The sequence below is a fragment of the Gallus gallus genome, chromosome 20 (genome assembly GCF_016699485.2).
Source record: "Gallus gallus isolate bGalGal1 chromosome 20, bGalGal1.mat.broiler.GRCg7b, whole genome shotgun sequence".
Lineage (NCBI taxonomy): Eukaryota > Metazoa > Chordata > Aves > Galliformes > Phasianidae > Gallus > Gallus gallus.
The window spans coordinates 6,531,602-6,551,917 of record NC_052551.1 but is presented as its reverse complement, the minus strand read 5'-3'; the positions used below and the strand labels follow the sequence as shown (position 1 = coordinate 6,551,917).

The following is a 20,316-nucleotide window of genomic DNA, read 5'->3' as shown; positions in this document are numbered from 1 at the left end:
GAGTGACTCTTCTGCTTCCTTAGGCAGTTCGTGGGTCTGCCATGCTTGATATTACAGTGGTACAGATTCCTTAAATTTCCTCTCTCATCTTGAGTATCTGTACTGCTGTAGCTTCCATTTATGCTGTTATGGTGATATCCTGAGAGCTGGCAACAAATGTTGCATGTAATTAGTTTTTCTTTTGCATATGCATAAGAGAATTCGACTTGGGGATTAGTGCAAATGATAGTTTATCACAGGCCAGGATCTCCTTTGCCTCATACTGGGACCTTTAGTCACCTACTTTGCTTTTCTTTCTAGTGAATGTAACAGTAACCGGGATTCAGTGTTGTCTTACACCAGTGTACGGAGTAATAGCTCTTACTTGGGCAGTGATGAGATGGGATCAGGTGAGTACCTGCCTAGGTAACATGAATATTTTCTCATAGCAGGCATTTTAGTAGGGGTGATAGATAAGTCTTTGCTGATTATAAGCAAATGCATGTTTCAATTACAAATGTGGTTTCTTCAAACTAATCAAAAGAATATGAAAAGATAAAGATTTCTTCTTTTTCTAACGAACCACAGGAAATTTGGAATATGGAAGAACTACTTAGTCTTTGTATTACGTGAAAGAAGTATGAGTATTTTGAATTTGAGATAAAGCAGTGATCAGTTTTCACCCACTGCAGTGTGCGGATGTGCTTGTGTCATCTCTGGCCTCATCACAGATTATGCTGATAAGACAGTTAAAAACTTATCTTTGGTTTCTTAGGAGATGAGCTTCCCAGTGATATGAGGATTCCTTTAGACAAACAAGACAAACTTCATGGCTGCCTGGAGCATCTTTTTAACCAGGTACGAAAAGGATTATTATTATTATTACAAAAAATTGCTTTCTCTTTATCAGTGTCAATACAGGAATTTCTAATTATCAGATTGTTTAATGAAATCATGTTCTGAGGAAAGGAAGCTGGAAGCATATTGTATGACAGTGTTATCAAGCAGTTTTGTCAACATTCAAGTTGTCTTGTGTGATATAAGAAACATTGAGCTGGCTTGTATGAAGCATTAAAGAGAAAAAAGCTTTGATGAAAAGGAGAAAAGACGATGAACAGAATTCTAATACCTTGCACAGTCTTGATGAATCACACCTCTAGATCTGAGGAAAGCTCTCACAAGTTTAGTCTACAGATGTCTTTATAGATGGCTATCACCAGAGAATTGTTTTGTAATGGGTTTTATCTCATCAGCATGTAGCTCATTATTTGTGTAGAACATTATTCAACATGAGGCTCTCGAGGGTAATTCATAGTTGGAAAATCTTAATAATATTTGTTAACAAAGGAGAAATCATTCAAAAATATGAAATGTAATGGCTTTTGCATTTTTCCGGAAGATTTCTGTTCAGATTTTCTTCCATAAGACTAATGTGGAAAATATTTCTATTGTAGGTTGATGCAATTAATGCACTTCTAAAAGGACCAATAATAACTAAAGCCTTTGAAGAAACCAAGCACTTTCCAATGGACCACAGCTTGCAAGGTGAAGAAGGCTGACTGTATTTAAAAAAGTGATTTTCAAGGACTTAAGAGATTACCATGAATGCACATATTCTATGTCGCCATACAGAGCTATGTAATTGTGCAGTCTATCCAGTTGTATATCATCAGTTGTGTATTACTGATGATCCCTGTGGGCTCCTTTCAGCTCAGGGTACTCAATGACTCTAAAGGCAGGTCCCATGTTGGATCACTGAAATTTTGCACAAATTCTTTTTAAAACACACAGAACACTTTTCTGTTATGTGCTACTGAATCCTTACAGCATTTTCACAAGTATCCAGATCCATCCTTTGATGTGAGCACACAGATATGTACCTCAAAACATACAAGGTACAGATATGTCAGATTCAAGGTGAACACTCTGATAAGCTGCTGAGGGACTGACTGTAGATGTGAGGCACCAAAAGGTTCCACCCAAGTTTGCTTAATGACTTCTGCTTTTCTTCAGAGATGGGTAATTGCCAGAGTAAACTCATCCTCACATGTCACTTATTTTGAAAACTGATTCCCATAGAGAGCAAACAAATGATACCATGTTTTCTTTTTCTTCAGGGAGCATGTTTAGGACCCTTGTATTAATGGTTTAGGGGCCCAGGATGTGGTTTCTTCTCTCACTGAAATACCAAAGCTTTATTTTCTGAACATTTGCTGCATTTCCTTTCCCACTTGAAATCTGAACTGTTTCCTACTACTTCTAATATACTTCAGGTGCTGCAGTTCTGGGACAAGTTCTATTTTTAAGTCACAGTGGCAAAATCTAGAGGAGGTTCTATTGTGGGTTTGTTTTTTTTTTCCTGATTCTGGAAATAGACCATACGAAGTTCTGTTACATGAACTCATCTTCACAAACACATTCACATCTATGTTGATTATTTGTTAGTTTTTTAGTGGAATTTAGTTGGAATAAAGAGAGGAAATCACAGACACCCTGTGTTCACTATTTTATTTCACTTAAATGGAGTCCAATTTATTACAACTAGATTAATTAGACTGAGAGGGTCTTTTAGTTAACTGAAGTTAGCTGATGATTGCACATTCATTACACTAACAAACACAAAAGCAGTGCTTACATTTGGAATCCCCAGACCAAAGCATCTCTCTAATTGCTCCTGCAGACACCTTTCAGTGACAAATGTAGATTTGAATGCTTATGCTGTTTCTGTTTGGCGCAGTTATTTGGCACCATTTTTCTGTTTGCTTACAGGTTTTATTGCCAGCAATGGGCTTTTTAGCTTAGCTACATAGCTATGTCATGAAGAATAGATTCTCCACTCTGTAATTAAACAATTAGCTGCCATCAGGTGAAAGAAAGCAGAATGGTTCCTAACTTCTCATCAATGTTATGGGATGCAACAGCTGCAGCCAAAAGGTTGATCTGATTCTGCAGAGCCAGAAACTTTAGATATAATGTGCAGGCAGCTATATCATATATGAAGGTCAGAGAGAACAGAAGGTAACAATGTGCGATGTGAGTCGCGCGGGGCTCTTTTTACCATGCACATCACCCACCTATATAACTTTTAGTCCATGATCCTGCAAACAATGCTAGGAGACTGCTGGTTATAAGATTATAGGAATAATCTTTTTTTTTTCTCCTTCTGCATTAAGTCTATTTAAGAACCTCTTCCATTCGCAATTGTTGCTATTGATAATATGTATCTCTGCTTTCATCTGTATGCACATTGTAAATCAAAAACCACTCTATATTGCAATTCCTTACTGCCTAACAAACTCATTTATTTCCTAGAATTTAAACAGAAGGAAGAAACCACAGTGAGGTGCCGGAATAATATTCAAGCCAGCATTCAAGAAGATCCATGGAACCTTCCGTTGCGCATCAAAAACCTCGTTGAAATCATACAAAAATATGTGGAAGGTCTGTAAATGGGGTAAAGATTGTTATCAGTTTCAGAGGGAAAGGACAGCTCTGATCTAATCAAGTCCAGCAGTTCAATTTTTCATTTTTATGTCAATTTGTAATAAGGCTGTACTGCACTCTAGAGAAAAACAGGTCAAATAGTCCTAAGCCATTGTAGTCAGGTTGAAGTGGAATAGGCTAGCTGAATCTGATATTTACACTCCAGTGCAAAGCACTGGGAGAAGTTTCTTCATTAAGTATTAATCTGCATGCACAATTTGCTTCCAATAATTCATAGTAGTTAGTAGAGCATTTAGCTTGTAAAATTATTTGATTTACAACTTGTTTCTTTTTGTATGATTAAAATGCCTGTGAGTAAGAACTATTATAGTACACAGAAATAGCCATGCAGGGTAAGAGGAGAGGCAAGAATTGTGGGGAATGAGGAGACTGTTATTCCAATAGAATCAAATCTACATTGGCATCGTGTTGACTACCTTCCTTCTCTTCACTGTTTCAGATGGGAAGAATCAACTGCTTCTGGCCTTGTTAAAATGCACGGGTAAGGTGTTTTGACTTCTTGCAATACAAGATTGTACCTATACGTCCCTAGCAGAGCTTTATGTGACTCCATGTGCATACCTCTGAGTGTTATTTGCTGAGCATTTAGCTCTAGTCTTGGCATTTTATGCTAACTTTTCATATGCTCTGCATCTGGGACAGCCTTTTCATGTGTCTGACCTTTATTCTTCAGTTAGTGTTGCTTCAATTCCATGTAGACTGCTGTGTTGCCCGGCTAGTCATTGATGTTGCACAAGCACTGTTTTTCTGTCTTTTTTTTCTTTTGTACAACCCTCACTCCCAGATGGCCTTTACTGTTTCCTTCTGTGGTGAAAACATGCAGCAAAAATGAGACGTGTTGCACAACTTTCTGTGAGAACTCGGACACTGACATCTTTCCAAACAGAGCAGGCAAGTTAGGGATTTAGGAGTGTGTATACTGAAATCATACCTAGGAGCAGAATAAAAACCTAAATGTGGAGACAGCACATAAATACACTGTGAATGGATATTGTTATCTGTCACCATTCACTAAACTTTGTACTTGAGATCAAATGACAGGCCTTTCCTAGGAGTGAATGTGTAGTCTCCTTTTGTAATTGAAACTTGTACTTGGTGTATTTTTGTTTGCAAATGAGGTAATACATGACTGAAATAGGATGTCATTAATTCGCTGTGCCAGCTAGATTCTCAAGTCTTCATAGAATGAAAGTGGTAAATTAGTATGGCTCTGTCGCCTCTGCTCCTGCCAGGGCTGGTCCGTGAGTCTGTCAAAACCTGCCTGCAGCGTCAGCTTAGCATCCGTAAAGGCTGTTTTTTAATGACAACAGATGTAATGATTTCATAAGCGTCTACCTCTGCCCTATCTCCTGCAGCATTTTTTCCCAATATCCTCTGGAAAGAATGGAGGAGCAGATGGCACCAAAGAGGTTATGCCAGCTTTGTGGAAACTGGCTTTTCCCTAGCTCTGAGGACAGACGTTTCTATGCTCTCTTTGCCTTACTTTGGCAGTACAGAGGTATACTGCTGGAAGGACTGGTTGCCTTTAAATTGAAGATATGGCCCAGTACCTGAAGTGTATCAGTTAGTATACTGTGCTCAGTGCTTCACAGAATTACCCAGATCTTTAAAGCCTCTGAATGGTGTCATCAGCTTCTTTCTCTGTGGAACGCTGCCTTGGCAATGACAGACTGCTGTACTGTTGGAGGAGCCCAGGGTGCCTGGGAAGGAGCTCCTCACTTATTCATGCTCCTCTTTGGCCTGCAATCCCCTTAAATGTGACGAGGTTGTTTGGACCAGAATGTAGCTGCCTGGCAGCTGGACTGAAAGCAAAATCCTCCCAAGAAACAGAAATCAACTGGTACACTATGGGCAGGCCTGGTTAAAGCATTAAGCATATGGGACACCCGTGAAATACAGATAGATGAGGGGAAGATGAATCTCTAATAGTCCAGAAGAAAAGTAGTGACAGAGGTCCTCTTTCCTGAATTCTCTTGCTTCTTTAAACATAAAAAGAGGAGAATCAGTCCAGATATGGCATGAAGGAGTTAGTTAGAGCTCTTCACAGAAGAAAGAGCATGCAGATGGCAGACGTAAAACAAAGAGTCAAGTGGCCTAGAAAATTTTTGGCAAGATTTTCCCAGCAATGCTGTTTTTATTTCTACACCCAGGTCACACAGCAAGATGTTATCTGTTACAACTGGGTAAAGCTACAGCAGAAGCTAAATATCTCACACATACATAGAAACTGCCTCTTTGGCAGTGAGATAAAAGACAAGTATTCTCATGACTTCTTTGTGTGTCTCTCTCCTTCTCTTGCAGATACTGAGCTACAGCTGAGGAGAGATTCTATCTTCTGCCAGTCTCTTGTGGCTGCTATTTGCACCTTTTCAGAGCAGTTACTGGCTGCGCTCAACTATCGATACAACAACAATGGGGAATACGAAGAGAGCAGCAGAGACGCCAGCAGAAAATGGCTGGAACAGATAGCAGCCACTGGTGTTTTATTAAACTACCAGTCCCTGCTCTCCCCTACTGTGGTAAGATGAAGAGTTGAGGCACCCTGGGGTCTGTTCACATTTGCATGTATGCTTCTCTGCCACTCACAGCACAGCCAGAGTCCTTCACGCTAGCAGCGTGTTGAGACTGATGACAGCAACCTCAGGAGACTCCCACTCTGACAACCATGTCCCAGTATTTTCCATATCCCATTATTTCCCTCTCCTCACAAATACCGGACTCGTTGTTACACCAGACACCAGAGTCTTTTGGAATCCGGCAGTCTATGTTTGGAGTGATGTTGTAGCTCAGCTATTGATGAGGCATGAGTGGCCTGCCCTCTTCTGGTGGAATGATGCATATCAACAAGTAGGCAGAAAAGTTAGGAATGTTTAGTCTGGAGTTCCAAACAGAAAAAATCGAGTTATGTTCACACTGACCACCTCTGCAGACTAGATAGACTGAAATCTCTCTGACACACTTCCACTGTGCTGTGATTTGAGCTTAAGCTACAGGCACCATGTCTAAGGAGGAGAAGGTGCACCTATAGCAAACAAGTACAGTAAAAATGTCAAGAAAATGGGAGGATAAGAAAGGCAAATTATTATTACTTTATAGAGAAGTTTTGAACATTGCAAACATAATATGTTGAGCGTGCTTTTTAAAAATAATCCAAACCATATGCAACTGTATTATTCTTTTATGTTGCATGGAATGTATGGACATTTGTTTCACAGTAACCAATAAGCTCCTCTTATATTTGTAGATATGAGATAAAGTTTTGAAGGCATCTATTTTTCCAAACTATTCAGTCTTTAAAGCTCTGTACTCGCTGTGAATCATGTCAAATGACAGCTAAGCAAAGGGCAGCTGTGTTTGCATCACAAAGTTAGAAAGACATCAGTGGGGAGTTAGTGGAAATCTCTGTATTCTGCACTAGATCTCCTGAACCTAAGCACACCAGCAGCAACTATACTGTCCTGTTACTGATCTCTTCCTGGCAGATAGTCACCTATTTATATCTGGTTCTTTGCCCTACAGAAGGAGGAGCGCATCATGCTGGAAGACATCCAGGTCACTCTGACAGAACTGGACAAAGTTGCCTTCTATTTCAAGCAGCTGGATGAAAGTCTTGTAGCAAGTGAGTACACTCAGTTTCTTTTAAACTCTTTTTTTCTTGTTTGTTTTATGGATTACCATCCTCCATGATTATAAATCTAACAGATCATGCCAGACCTGGAGAGTATTGAGCAGCACACTCAGTGATTTGGAGCTATGGTCTGTGCCACAGCACCTTACCTGTGTGATTTTTACAGATGTTTATAATTCACCTCACTACCAACAGTATAAGGACTGTCCCTCACTAGCTCATATCTTTTGTGTCACCCTACCAACTCTCTTTCCACGTTTACTGACTAAAGGATGCCAGGAAACAAGATGAGATTTTGATTATTAGCCATGTTTGTTGTATTACTGTGGTTTAGAAGATGCAGCTAGCATGATATTTCAGGACTTATTTTCTCTCAATAAAGCCTCTCCCTTATTAATTTGATGGTGGAGATGTGAAATGTCAATAGATGATCTAACAAACTCCGGCAGCAAAGGTTACAAATTTCTCCTACTGTGGTAATGCAGCAAGTGTTTTCTGTTTATTTCTGCAGATACTCATGTTTTCTACCACATTGAGGGAAGTCGTCAGGCCTTGAAGGTTATCTTTTATCTTGACAGCTACTACTTCTCCAAACTGCCTTCTCGGTTTCAGAATGGAGGAAGCTTGAAACTACACACGGTGCTATTTACAAAAGGTGTCTATAAAAAGCTTTCTTAGAAAAATAAGCTAACTGATGATAGCGAAAGATTCAAAATAAAGAATGACCATCAAACTCTTAACAGAATGGAGGTGAAAACTGCAGATATATTTAAGAAGCAGGTGTTCTATTCTGGGACACACCGAGGGAGTGTTAGAGATTCAAATAAGACACAGTCATAAGAACATGATAGGCCTGCTTGGGGCTTTTTTTTTTTTATGCCTTCCTCTAAAGCTTCAGGTCATAAAGACATACTGGGCTACACATTGACAATCTGATCTAGTATGGTACCAGGAGCTGCTCCCAAGCTATAGGCAAGTATTTTTACAAGCATGTACTGTGACAGAACCATCCCGGCTGGAAATGAAAGAATATTGACTAGATAAGCAAACATTCACACCAAAATTATATTAGTGGGCAGTAATTAGCCTTGACATGATCCAACAGTCATTTGCAAAGCAGTGAAATGATGCAGAGATAAATAAGTAAAAACTTACTAAAATGTCATTATTTAAATGTAAAATATAACAAAACATTTTCTCTTTTAGCTCTAGAGAGTATGGATGGGCAATCACAACCAGCTGGCTTAACTCTAGAAGAACTTCCACAGCAAATTAATGGTCTCTCTCTTGAAAAAGTGCAGCAATACTACCGTAAACTCAGGTATTTCATACTTCTCCTTTACCTTAAAATATGTTGAGAAGAGTGCTCAATGCTAAAGACATTAAAACTAATGAAAAAAATCCCACTCCTGTTGATTTCCTGTCCAAGTACGATTCTTGAAGATCCTCACTGTGTGAGAAACCCATTAATTTTCTTCCCACAGCTAAGCTTATTCTGAAGCACTGCACTGTACAGGATGAGATTCCTATCTGATTTGACTTCAGAAGATTGAGCAGAGCTAAAATTTATGAAGTGTTTCAGGAATATTTCAGTACAGACCACACAAGTTTCAGCAACAAAATGCTTCAGTAAGAAAGCACATCTTGAAGTACAAGACTTCTCTCACAGACTTTACAGAAGTTTTACATAAGTATACATACATGCTTGAAATGAGACTTGCTGACTAATGTAGTTTTTGCTGGTCTTTTTGCAGGACATTTTATCTAGAGAGGTCAAACTTGCCCACTGATTCTAATACTACCGCAGTGAAGATTGACCAGGTATTGTTATTTTGTTATTGGTTTTATTTCTACATCAGTTGGTCTCTTAAACCTCAGTCATGTGACAGCCATAAAGCAGGCCTCTACAAACCCAAATACAATTTAAAAGAATTCCCTGCCCTGAAGAAATGCTGTGAATTTGTCTGGGGCTTTTGAAGAAAAGCGTGGGTAACTGGGGTTAACACAAACCCTTTAACTTAGGCACCAGTAAGACTTCCTATTGCCCTGATTGTCTCCTTCTAAATGGGGTATCTGATGTTAGAAAGAATGAATTCATTCTTCTCTCTCACAGATGTATAAAAAAAATGAACAAACATTCACTTTAGAAATTAAACTTAATTCACAATTATAGAAGGAAACAGCAGGACCATAGTGCTTCCCAGCATCTCAGCTAGAGGCAGTCTAACTGGGGCAGCTGACATAGGAATATTTGCACGTAAGGCAGTAAGTACTGCAGTGAAAACAAATCAGACCATCTTTATCACTGTGATGTACACTGTAAATAATCTAAGTGATTTGTGATAACTGCAAAAATTGCCCCACACCTGAGTCATAGTTTGTATTTTTCCACTTTCATATATTCATTACTGTGCAGCAGTCACTTGCGTAGATTAAAGATAGTATGTCTGGAGACAGGATAAATAACTGTAAATTTACAACTGAAAGAATACATGTGCCACTGATGTTTTTGTTATTCTTGTTGCTTTGTTTAGCTCATTCGTCCCATTACTGCAATGGATGAGCTTTGCAGGCTGATGAAATCTTTCATTAACACAAAACCAACCTCATCAGGATACTCCAGCAGTAACACATCAGGAGCTGGCCTGCTACCTATATCCTCTGAGCTCTGTTACCGACTTGGAGCCTGTCAGATTACCATGTGTGGCACTGGGATGCAGAGGTGAGATTTTAAAAACCTAAGTGTTAGTGTTGCAATGCAAATTTTGGACTTTTCTGGAGATTTGAGCAATATATTTGATTCAGTTTAAATCAATAGCAAGGTAGATGTTAAGAGACTATAATAAGGATGTGAATATTTTATGTAGGCTGAGACTTTAAACAGTTCTGTTAATAATTAGTTTTGGCACATAAAGTTTGTTTCAGTGCGTCAACCAATGCAATTCACTCAATGAGTTCACTGTATATAACTTTCAGTCAACACTGTCTTCAGTCACACACTAAGAACATAAGAAGTTGCCCAGAATAAGTTTAATGATCTTGCAGTGTGCAAGGATTGGTTCTAAACTCATTCCCGTTCTTCAAGTGAAAAAAGAAAAGGTGTATCTGTGAATGTCATAGAATCATAGAATCACCAAGGTTGGAAAAGACCTCCAACATCACCCAGGCCCACTGTCCACCTACCACCAATATTTCCCCGCTAACCCACGTCCCTTAGTACAACATCTAAACACTTCTTGAACACCTCCAGGGACAGTGATTCCATCACCTCCCTGGGCAGTCTGTACCACTGCCTGACCACTCTTGCAGAGAAGAAATTTTTCCTAACATCCAATTTCAGTCACCCCTGGCACAACTTGAGGCCATTCCCTTTAGTCCTATTGCTGTTATGCGGGAGAAGAGACCAGCCCCCACTTCACCACAACCTCCTTTCAGGTAGTTATAGAGAGCTACAAGGTCTCCCCTGAGCTACCTGTTCTCCTCATAAGACTTGTGCTTCAGACTCTTCACAGCTTCATTGCCCTTCTCTGGACACACTCCATATCCTTACTTCTGCACTTATTAGTGCAGAAGAGCAGTGAAACATAGCCTCATAGTAACTCTGCTGGAGACTTGAACGATTGCAGGAACTAAGTGTAAAGAGCCTGAATATGCTAAGGACTAAGGCTCATTTTATAGTTTTCTAAGTGAAAAAAGCTAAGTAATAGATACAAAAAAGCTAGCTAATAAAATCCATACTTAATAAATAAGTGTCCTATACTTGCCTCTATATACGTTTTAAAGTATAATCAATGATTTAGTATCACTTGTGCCCATGTTCAGAAGTACATTAAGTGTGTCCCTGGAGCAAGCAGCCATACTGGCTCGAAGTCATGGACTTTTGCCCAAGTGTATCATGCAAGCTACAGACATCATGCGAAAACAAGTAAGTATTTGGACCTGTGTGTCTACTGCAAGCCACTACCTTCATTCCAGTAACATTCCAGTAATAGTAAAAACACCTATTTATTTCAGCATGGCATTGTATTTTGTTCACTATGAACTCATATAGCCAATCTGTTACTAGTGCCTGAACGGCTACGCATCTTTGACACAACAAATTAACTTTTGCATGTACAGCCATTTACAGCAATTATATGCCTCAGTATGCATTATTTAAAGTATGTGCCTTGATGGTTAGAAAGTAGAGACTAGCTAGGATACTTAAGACAATTTCTGCATGAACAAAAATCAAAAGTCTCAATCAGTGTTAAATTGTAGAAACTCCCTAGTGGTAGACAACAGTGCTTGCAAAGTGCTTTGGGATTAATTTGATCTTTTCAGTAAACACAGATGACTCATGTATCTACCAACAGATTCCAACTTTTCTAAAAGTAGTTAATGGATTCTCAGACAGAAAACATACTCCTATTTTCCCCGAAGGATCAGATGCTTTATCAATATCATCAGTACCATAAATTCTTTGTTTCTTTAGGGACCAAGGGTTGAAATCTCTGCCAAGAATCTGAAAGTGATGGACCAAATGCCTCAGTGTGCACCTCGGTAGGTTATTATGTATTATGCATGTTATCTGAAATGCTTGTTTTATGTTTCTGTAAAACTGTGCAGATCCTGTTGGAACCAAAGATCTCCTTAGTAGTAATAGCAGGAAAAAAAAATCATGTTCTCCTTTCTCACTGTATTAAATTAAGTGCAGTGTAGCCTAATAAGCTCAGCCTGTTACAATTTGCATATCATTAACTTCAAATGTTTCTGCATTTTCTAAAAAACAAACAAAAAAACCCACAAAAACCCAACAAAAACATTACTGAAGAAAAAGAAGGGTGTTTTTCAGACCACTGCTATGAGCTGATATTACCAGTGATTGACAGCCATCTGTGGATTGCTGAGAGAGAAAAATTTCTGAATGGCAAATCTGTCTGCAGATATGCAAAGACAATTCATAAACCAGAACTTTGGCGACAGTCCTACTGTGTGCCTAAAATATCTTGACTGCTTATTTACAGAAGAACAGATCTCAGAGAATCACAGAATTATCCAGGTTGGAAAAGTCCTTCAAGACTGTCAGAGAGAAAAGAATATACTTTAATAAACTGTAATACAGCATTTTCATACAATGGTCATAAACCATCATGATGACTATTTGTAGAGAATCAGTTTGTAGAAGTATCAGAGAAACTTTAGCTTTTGCTCTTGTTAATGCCATTTTTTACATGAAGCACACAGAAGAGTTTCAGCATGCAGGAATCTGCATCAGAAAAGATCCCATGAAGTCTTTGCAGTCCCTTCAGATAGAGCTCTCTGCTCCTCGAAGTACTGGGAAATTATTTTAAAATTTAGAGACTGCGATGGCATTCACTGTAACAGTGTGGCTTTGGTTTGTTTTCTCAGAGCCTTTAAGGTGAAAAATATTTGGTGTTTGCAACCTTGTCTTTCTGTTGCAATTGTTATTTTGAAAAAGAATTAAGAAAATAGTCTCAGTTGGCTCCTGTGCCACATCCCAGTGTCATGCATCAGCATCCTAGCAGCGTGGTTATTTTGCCTTGTTAATGACCTACATTACTTTGGTTCCATTTTTATGACCATAACAACATGCTGTGTATAAAAACGAACAGCTTTACAAACAAATAGGAGCCATTTACACTTTGAATTCCAGGACTATTCGCTTGGATTCTTTCAGGGTAATGAAGTTCAGATACATGTGTCCCTCCTGGGTTCCACTGTCGTAATTTGAAATAAAATTGAGCAAAGTTAAAGGAAGACTGAGGGAATTGTTAATTCTCGGTATACCTCTCCTAGCATTCAGTTTGTCAAGCTCTGCAATAGCAGTCTTGAAAGAGAGGTTGTAAAAGACCCATTTACTACGCTGTATTTAAATAGAACAGAAAAAGCCATGGAAAGGGTTGCTGAAGACCCAAATTGGGCCAAAGGTAAAAAGGAGCGCATCACTCCTTTTAGTATTTAAACAACGATTACAAATACTTTAGTTAATAAATGGAGTTCATAAAAGTAGAGACACTTTTATATTGGTAATTATGAAAAATAAAAATAGAGGTACTCTCGCAGTTGGGCTGCATCTAAGGCTTGCAGAATGACAAAGGAGAAGCTAGCTTTTATATACTATGCCAGTAACTTTGTTATCTTTCTCATGACATTTAATACCATATTCTTAATCTGCCTTAAAGACTCTACAGGCTGTGCCAGCCACCTACAGATGGGGATTTATAAACATGACAGAGGCACCTACATCGTGGCACAACTAAAACACACACCAACAAGCTGCCCCGTCTGAGGACCCATGCTAACCAACGCTATGGCACTGAAACCAGAGAGGAGACTCTGCCTTAGCAGGAGATGAACCTGCTGGCCCCTGGCACCAGGAATCTGCCTCTGAAGCCCTGCAGCACGTGCAGGGATTCTTGTATTTCTTTGACCTCTTGAAGAAATTCTTGAAACAAACACCACAGAACTAAGATGGGTGTTACTGCCATGTGGTGGATGCCTGGAACAGTGACAGTTACGCAGCCAGAAAGCGCGGTTTTACTGATATTGTTTGTGCTGCCACTGAAACGCCGAGGACTTGAAGATTTGGGTTTGTTAAGAAAACCCAGGATGACACCTCTGTCTCTCCCTGTACTGTATCTGGCATCCGTTTAATTGCCAGCATAATTTTGGTCAGTGGCCTTGAACAGTAGCTTCATAAACACCACTTTTTAACGTACTGACCTGCACTTTGGATCAACAAATAGCACAATCAATGGTTTATTCAGATGCAAACATAAAGAATTTCTTCTGGAGTCATTTTCCACTTCAGCCCAGTGAGAACCAACCTCTCTATGCTGCAGAGTATACATTCCATAATACTTCTTACCATTACTTCATTTTACTTACTGTAGCCTTCAGGTTTGGGATTAACTTTTTACTAATGCCCTATTACGTACTCCGGAAATACAGTAATAAGTAAGGGGAGAGATTGGACTGAAAGGTTTTAAAACAAACTTTACAAAGGAAAAATACAGTCTTAGAATCTGATTATTTGAACAGATGTAGTTTTAAAAACCCGGTCAGAAGAACTATGCTTATTTATGTGGAGTGGAATATGTGTTTTGGATCATGTTATTATATATACAAGATTTAAATAAAAACTATATTGTTTAAAATGGGACCAATATGCTGGCAATTACACAGCTACTCCCAGTTTACTGAAAAGAAATCTACATTATTTAAAATCGTTCAATATTTAAGTAGTCTTTAATACAGTTATTAAGATGTATTAGGGATGCTTTTAAGTTAAAAGAAAAAAAAGGAATCATGTATATAATGTACTTTATTTTTTCTTGTTTGAAGAATTGTTTTCCATCCTGTCAGTATTATCCTAAGCACAGTAATTTTTTCCAAATTACTGGCTGAAACTCATGAAACACGGCAGCAGTCTCAGGACAGAAATAGGGATATTTTAGAGTGAGTGCCTTAATATGACCACCCATCCATAACAGATGTCAGTTGTAGCAGGTGTCAGTAGGACACCTATAGGACATTCACCATTCCTTTGTTTCTCCACAGTCTCATTTTAAAGAGTTAATTGTTACGAAATCCAGAAGCGCTTTGCAGTGGTGTATATTCTAGAAAATAAAGGTTTGGGATTTTTTACTTGTGAGATTGTTTGTTTTTCAGCTGGCTTAATTTTATTAACAAAACCCAACCAATTGAAATCTTAAAATGAGAGTCTTTCAAGGTGGATATGAAGTTCTTTCACATTTTCTAATCTATACATCAGCACAGAACAGCTGAGGCCAAGTTTGAGGATGCAAATTCTCAGTCTTGTCTCTGAATTTAAGTATTTTTTTCTTGCCTCGCAGACTGCAGTAATTTGGGATAAGGAACACCTTTGTTTAATTTCTCACTTTTAATATTTCCTCTGACCAGTAAGAGGAAACAGTAACAGTAATCTGTTGCAGGGATCCTGGGCAGCCCAGCATTAGCCAGCTGTCAGACAGAGGGGACTGGTACTAGAGTAGCCATTCTGTACTGCAGTAAGATGAGCAAAGCATTATTTCAATGCACTTTCTCTCTGTTTTCCTTTTTTTTCCCCTTTCAATTTTGCAAGAGTTATTCACACCATTTGCTGTTTGAAGATTCTTTGCTGAATCATCAACTTAAAATATACTTAGTATTAATCAAAAGAAGAACTGTAGAAACATCCATTTGTAAAAAGAACACTTACAAACTCAGACCCTCTCTTTGTCTACATCAGTTCTGTGCAGCAGAACTGGATCAGTTTATACAGCCTGATGAGGATTGTTGCCCTCATTTATGCAGTCATTGTAGACATTAAAGATGCATAGAAGAGCATCTAAGGGCATTTACACTGTGCACTGTTTTACGTTGAAATGTACATGTTATTCTCATTGAAAACAATAGCATTTTTATTATTAAAAGTTGATTTATATTATAAATCATGAGGATATGATCTTATTTTTCTGTTATACCCCTTGTTTCTTTAGTGCTTTAGGTTTTATTTAATGGTTTTAGTTCCATCTGATATTTGCATGGAGCTACAAGGGGTCAGAAGTTCAACCTGTAAGGGAAAAGTTGCTTTCAATATCAGCTTGAGCAGGCAGTGTAATGCTCAACCCTTCCTGTTTGTACAGTGTGGGCTACAGATGTGGTTTCACTGCAAACTTCATATTTAAGTAGAAAAGAAAACCTGTTTTGATGCTGTAAAATGGCCATATGGGAATTCAGAGCTGGAAAAAAAGCATTCAAGTGGGAAAAAAGAAGGCAGTACACAAAAGGACTTGCAAGTTAGAAGAGTGGATTGGGTCTGCAGAATTTCTGTGGCTAAAAGCAAAGAATGGATCAGGTTTGCCACAGCCAAGCAAGTGGGGATTTCAGAGATCTGGAGCATCTGATACGCTGCCAAGTGGAAAACTAGATTGAGATGGAGAAAATGGAAACTCACAGCATGATTATGAGGTGTGTAAGCAGCTGGCTAAAGGAAAGAAGGAAAGACAGAAAAGAAAGTGGGGGTTGGGTGTCAGTTGCAAGTAGAATTTCTTATATATCAGTCTTGCAACTGAATAGGTTTAACTTTTTCATGAATCACTGAAGCACAGGTACTGCAAGCCTGGGACTGATGTGAAGTTGAGAAGCACTAATCTAGAGAAGGTTCAGGATACACACAAATCCCTAGAAGACTTGAAGAGAAGCTTGAATGGGATAAGATGTTACAGTACAAATGGTAGCTCATGCAGAAAATTAAAATATTTTGCTATATTTCTTGTTAATTGATAACAAAAAGAGCCCAGTTGTAGAGTTTGTCAGATTCAATCTGACAGTCATAAAAGCTCAGCTGCACCCCAAGACAGATTTCCTATTGAGGAGAACTATTCAAGCCACTGAGCAAAGGCCTGGTGGGCTCCTGGCAGACAGCTGTGTGCAGTTCCAGACACCAAATCATTAAGTGCAATTGCAGTAGCTAGATGAGAAAACACTGAAATGCCATCAGTAAAGTGGATAAATTCTGCAAGATACGACCAGAGGAACTTAATGCTTTTTTAGGCCAAGACACAAGTGTATCTGCCTCTATAAGAAGGTAGTTATAAGAAAGGACAATTTAATCTAATAAATACAGCCACAAGGAGAAGGAGCACAAGCACTTGGAGATAACTATTGACTGAGAATTGTTCTGAACCTTCGAAAAACTTTTCTTACAATCAGGTGCTGACAAAAAAAACACCCACAACAACAACAAAACAAACAAACCAACAACAACAGAACAATATAAAGCAAAAGAAAGTTCCACCACTTTTACAAAGCTGTTTATAAAGCTCATAAAGAACTGTAAGCAGCATTGCCTACACTAACAGGAGAGTCTCTGCAGGGGGTCAAGAAGGTGTTTCTCAATGCAGCTCTGTTTGGCTGCACGAGCTCTATTTATCTGTGGCAGAAGATGGAAATGGTTCCAGCTCTGCCCCGTTTTGTCCGTGACATTTGCAAAGCAGAAAGTAGTTTTTCAAAACCAAGCCTTACTATCTTTTAGCATTACACATTTTCATATTCCGCTATGCATTTACAGACTGAATTACTAGGGTTTATAGATAAGAAGCCATGGGTTCAGACAAGTGTCTGGCATTTCCTTTCAGAATAAAGAAACACTGAAAAACAAAAACAAAAAACACCCCAACCTGAGCTCTGGCAAATCCTTTCATCTCTGTCACATTTTCTTATCAGTAAATAGTGTCAGAGAGCTCACTTATCCAGTATTTGGAATATTCTGAGCCCTAATTATTTTATAGTTCTAAAGTGATTTGAAGATATGAAACAATAGGTGATGACAATAAGAATTTCAGTTCTATTTCAAAATAATTGGAAACGCTCCTCCTTCCTTAACAGCACATACAGTACACTCCCAACCACAATACGTGTCACTATAAGACCAGGTGCAGCTTCTAAGCATTTGGCCATTATCGAGTTGTAGAAGTGCAAAAAAAGAACAACAAACAGCTTATGACCTCAGCTTCTTCACAAAAGCATAACATGTAGGCTAACTGATAAAGTATCAGAGATTAATGAAATTAATCCAGTACAATTTGTATATAAAACTAAGTGTATTGCGTAGCACAGCAGTGATATATATAAGTTCAAATAGTTGAGATAAAGGCTCAGTAGTTATTAACCTTAATGGGGAAGAAAGGCTTTCCAACAGCAAATTTTTCTTTCTTTGTAGAGTGAGAAGCCTGGCTGAGCACCACTGTCATACTACTGGGGTCCCATCCTTCTCTATGCATAAATCCATTTTTTCCTGTTAAATAATGTGGTGCAGTAGCAGTTCTGATGGTGCTGTCACAGCATTGCTAGGCCACATCACTAGAAGAAGCTTTCTGTTTAATAGAAACAAAAGAAATCCTAGTGTCCTTAAGACATGGGTTTGAGAGCTCTGCTTCACTGCACCCAATTTCTTTTGCTCTGAGCAATTCACTTTTCTCCTCTTTGGGGAGGGAACTAGGTAACTAACTGTTGTCACTGGCATTTTGAAGAGTCAAAGAAGAACTGTAAACTGTTTTGAAAAGTGACAGTGTTGTACATATATACTGTAGAAACAGAAAGCTAGATAGAAAAAAAAGATAAAGAACGTAAGGATACATGTAGAAACCTCTTAGAACAACAGGTTTGCTTTTCGTAATTAGCCTTTCCCAGGTGTTTCCAGATGAGCTAAGACTCGGGTAGAAAATGAAAATCAGTGCACTAATCCAATGCCGTAGAACACGTAAGTCCTTGAAGATGACAAAGGACTTTTGAAAAACCTTTAATTTTTACACTTTTCACAAAGCACAGGAATGGCTGCACTACTCTGACCATAGATTAGAATAGATTTAAAAGGCTTTCGGAAGTAAACTGGTGAGCAACTATAGGAGCACGGATAAGATTGCTATAGCATTCCCTCATTTACAGCTCATTTTGCACCTAAGATCAATTACCTCATCTAGGCAGGGAGGGCAATGCTGAAATGACACAAGTTGTACAGTATGCCTTTGCATAAAACACACCTTTACACGGATCTAGGAAAGTGTTCCAGAGATGATATTTTTATACCAGTTTATAGGACTGGCATTTTCAAATGTTTTGTAAAGAGAAAAAATGTACAGAATATTTTAGAGTTGTTTTCCAATTATGTTTGAGGGATTTTAGTATACTAATAGTGTTATATTTTTCTTCATGTTCTGTATTTTTAACTAAACACATGTATCCTGCATTAAGATAAAAGTCTTAATGTAATTTGTTCAACTTTTTGTGTTGTATTGTCAAATCCATGTTGTCATTTTAGTATTACTCCTCTGTGTGCGTCTGGTATGTTTTATGCTCTGTGTCCATCACAGTTGAAATATCTTAATGATGGACACAGATGGTCACAATGATGGATCTTCTATCAAAGAGGATCCAAGCACTCCTTTTGGGTTTGGAAGGTTGAAAGATAGCTAAATGAGGGACATTTCTTTTGGGTTTTTAAATTACCTGGGTTATTGATGTTTAAGCAGAACCTTTTGGACTTCACAAAGAGTGAGAAAGTAAATGGAAAACTGTATTTTAAGGTCAAGTCCATTTTGTTTTATGGGACGTGGGACAATTAAAAAAGCTCTTTCCTGCTGTGTGTGAACTGCATTGTGTCTGCATTGGAACTGAAGCTGTTTAGTCTGGGGAGGAGGAGTCTGAGGGGAGACCTTATTGCTCTCTTCCAATATCTGAAAGGCGCGTACAGCAAGAGCAGTATTGGTCTCTTCCCACTGGTGACAGGACAAGGGGAAATGGCCTTAAGTTGTGCCAGGGTAAGCTTAGGTTGGATATCAGGAAACGCTTCTTTACAGAGAGGGTTGTTAAGCACTGAAATGGGCTCCTCAGGGAGATGGTTGAGTAACCATCCCTGGATGTGTTCAAAAACTGTTTGGATGTGGTGCTCAGGGACACGATGTAGTGGAGGGTTGTTAGTTAGGGTAGTATGGTTGTGGTTGGACTCGTTGATCTTTAAGGTTTTTTCCAACCTGAACAATTCTGTGATTCTGTATCTCTGTAGTGATTGAGTAAAGAACTACATCTCTTTCACTTCTTCTGGGAAAAAGAGAGACTAAAACTGGAGCCAAGAAAATGCATTGCTGGCATTAATCTCAACTGAAATTGTAAAATTTCCTTTGAGTAAAAGAACAACTCTGAGCCTTCCCTCCGAGTATTAAACTCAAATTTGCATTCAGAACATCAAAATTGGTGACAAAGTATATTATTTCCATGGTGTATGTATGGCATTAAATGCATGGTAAGAGGAAATTCTGGACAGCCAGCCAGACTTCACAAATCAACTTATTTTACTCCTAAATGCCTTCTGCCTCTGATCTACTTAGATTGCTAGTGCTCTCTGCTATCTCTAGCATGGGAACTCTTGTCATTTTCCAGTCTATCCAGGGGCTTGCATTTGGGCAGACATTCTATTCACTGGAAGACTTGCTGAAGAAATTAAATGTGCACGTCTGAAAGGGTTCAATAGCTTGCCAATAAAAAAGAGGATAACATAAGAGCTAAGTCCCCTCATTCATGCTTCTGATCAACATACAATCATTTGGGTTTCCCTCTCTTCACAGCAATAAAGAGAAACATTGTCAAACGAGAAATTCAAAACCCATTGTATCCTGCACATCCTTTGTGGCGGAAAATAA

General features: G+C 38.6%; 1 protein-coding gene across 6 annotated transcripts in view; it reads left to right on the top strand.

Annotated features, from left to right (window-relative positions):
* Positions 1-20,316, top strand: part of PREX1 (phosphatidylinositol-3,4,5-trisphosphate dependent Rac exchange factor 1) — a 152,707-nt gene that overhangs the window by 130,907 nt on the left and 1,484 nt on the right. For 2 of the 6 annotated variants that reach the window (XM_015296692.4, XM_015296691.4), the window contains exons 27-40: positions 301-389; positions 755-837; positions 1,434-1,524; positions 3,292-3,420; positions 3,923-3,964; positions 5,785-6,002; positions 7,003-7,102; positions 7,623-7,766; positions 8,318-8,432; positions 8,866-8,932; positions 9,646-9,833; positions 10,934-11,036; positions 11,586-11,653; positions 13,297-19,268. In XM_015296692.4, the coding sequence (XP_015152178.2) occupies positions 301-389; positions 755-837; positions 1,434-1,524; positions 3,292-3,420; positions 3,923-3,964; positions 5,785-6,002; positions 7,003-7,102; positions 7,623-7,766; positions 8,318-8,432; positions 8,866-8,932; positions 9,646-9,833; positions 10,934-11,036; positions 11,586-11,653; positions 13,297-13,339 (1,480 nt within the window). In that variant the 3' untranslated portion in view covers positions 13,340-19,268. Of the gene's footprint in view, positions 1-300; positions 390-754; positions 838-1,433; positions 1,525-3,291; positions 3,421-3,922; positions 3,965-5,784; positions 6,003-7,002; positions 7,103-7,622; positions 7,767-8,317; positions 8,433-8,865; positions 8,933-9,645; positions 9,834-10,911; positions 11,037-11,585; positions 11,654-13,296; positions 19,269-20,316 lie in introns of those variants that run through there. The other 4 variants (XM_040650942.2, XM_040650941.2, XR_001469660.4 and 1 more) reach the window with 3 other exon arrangements.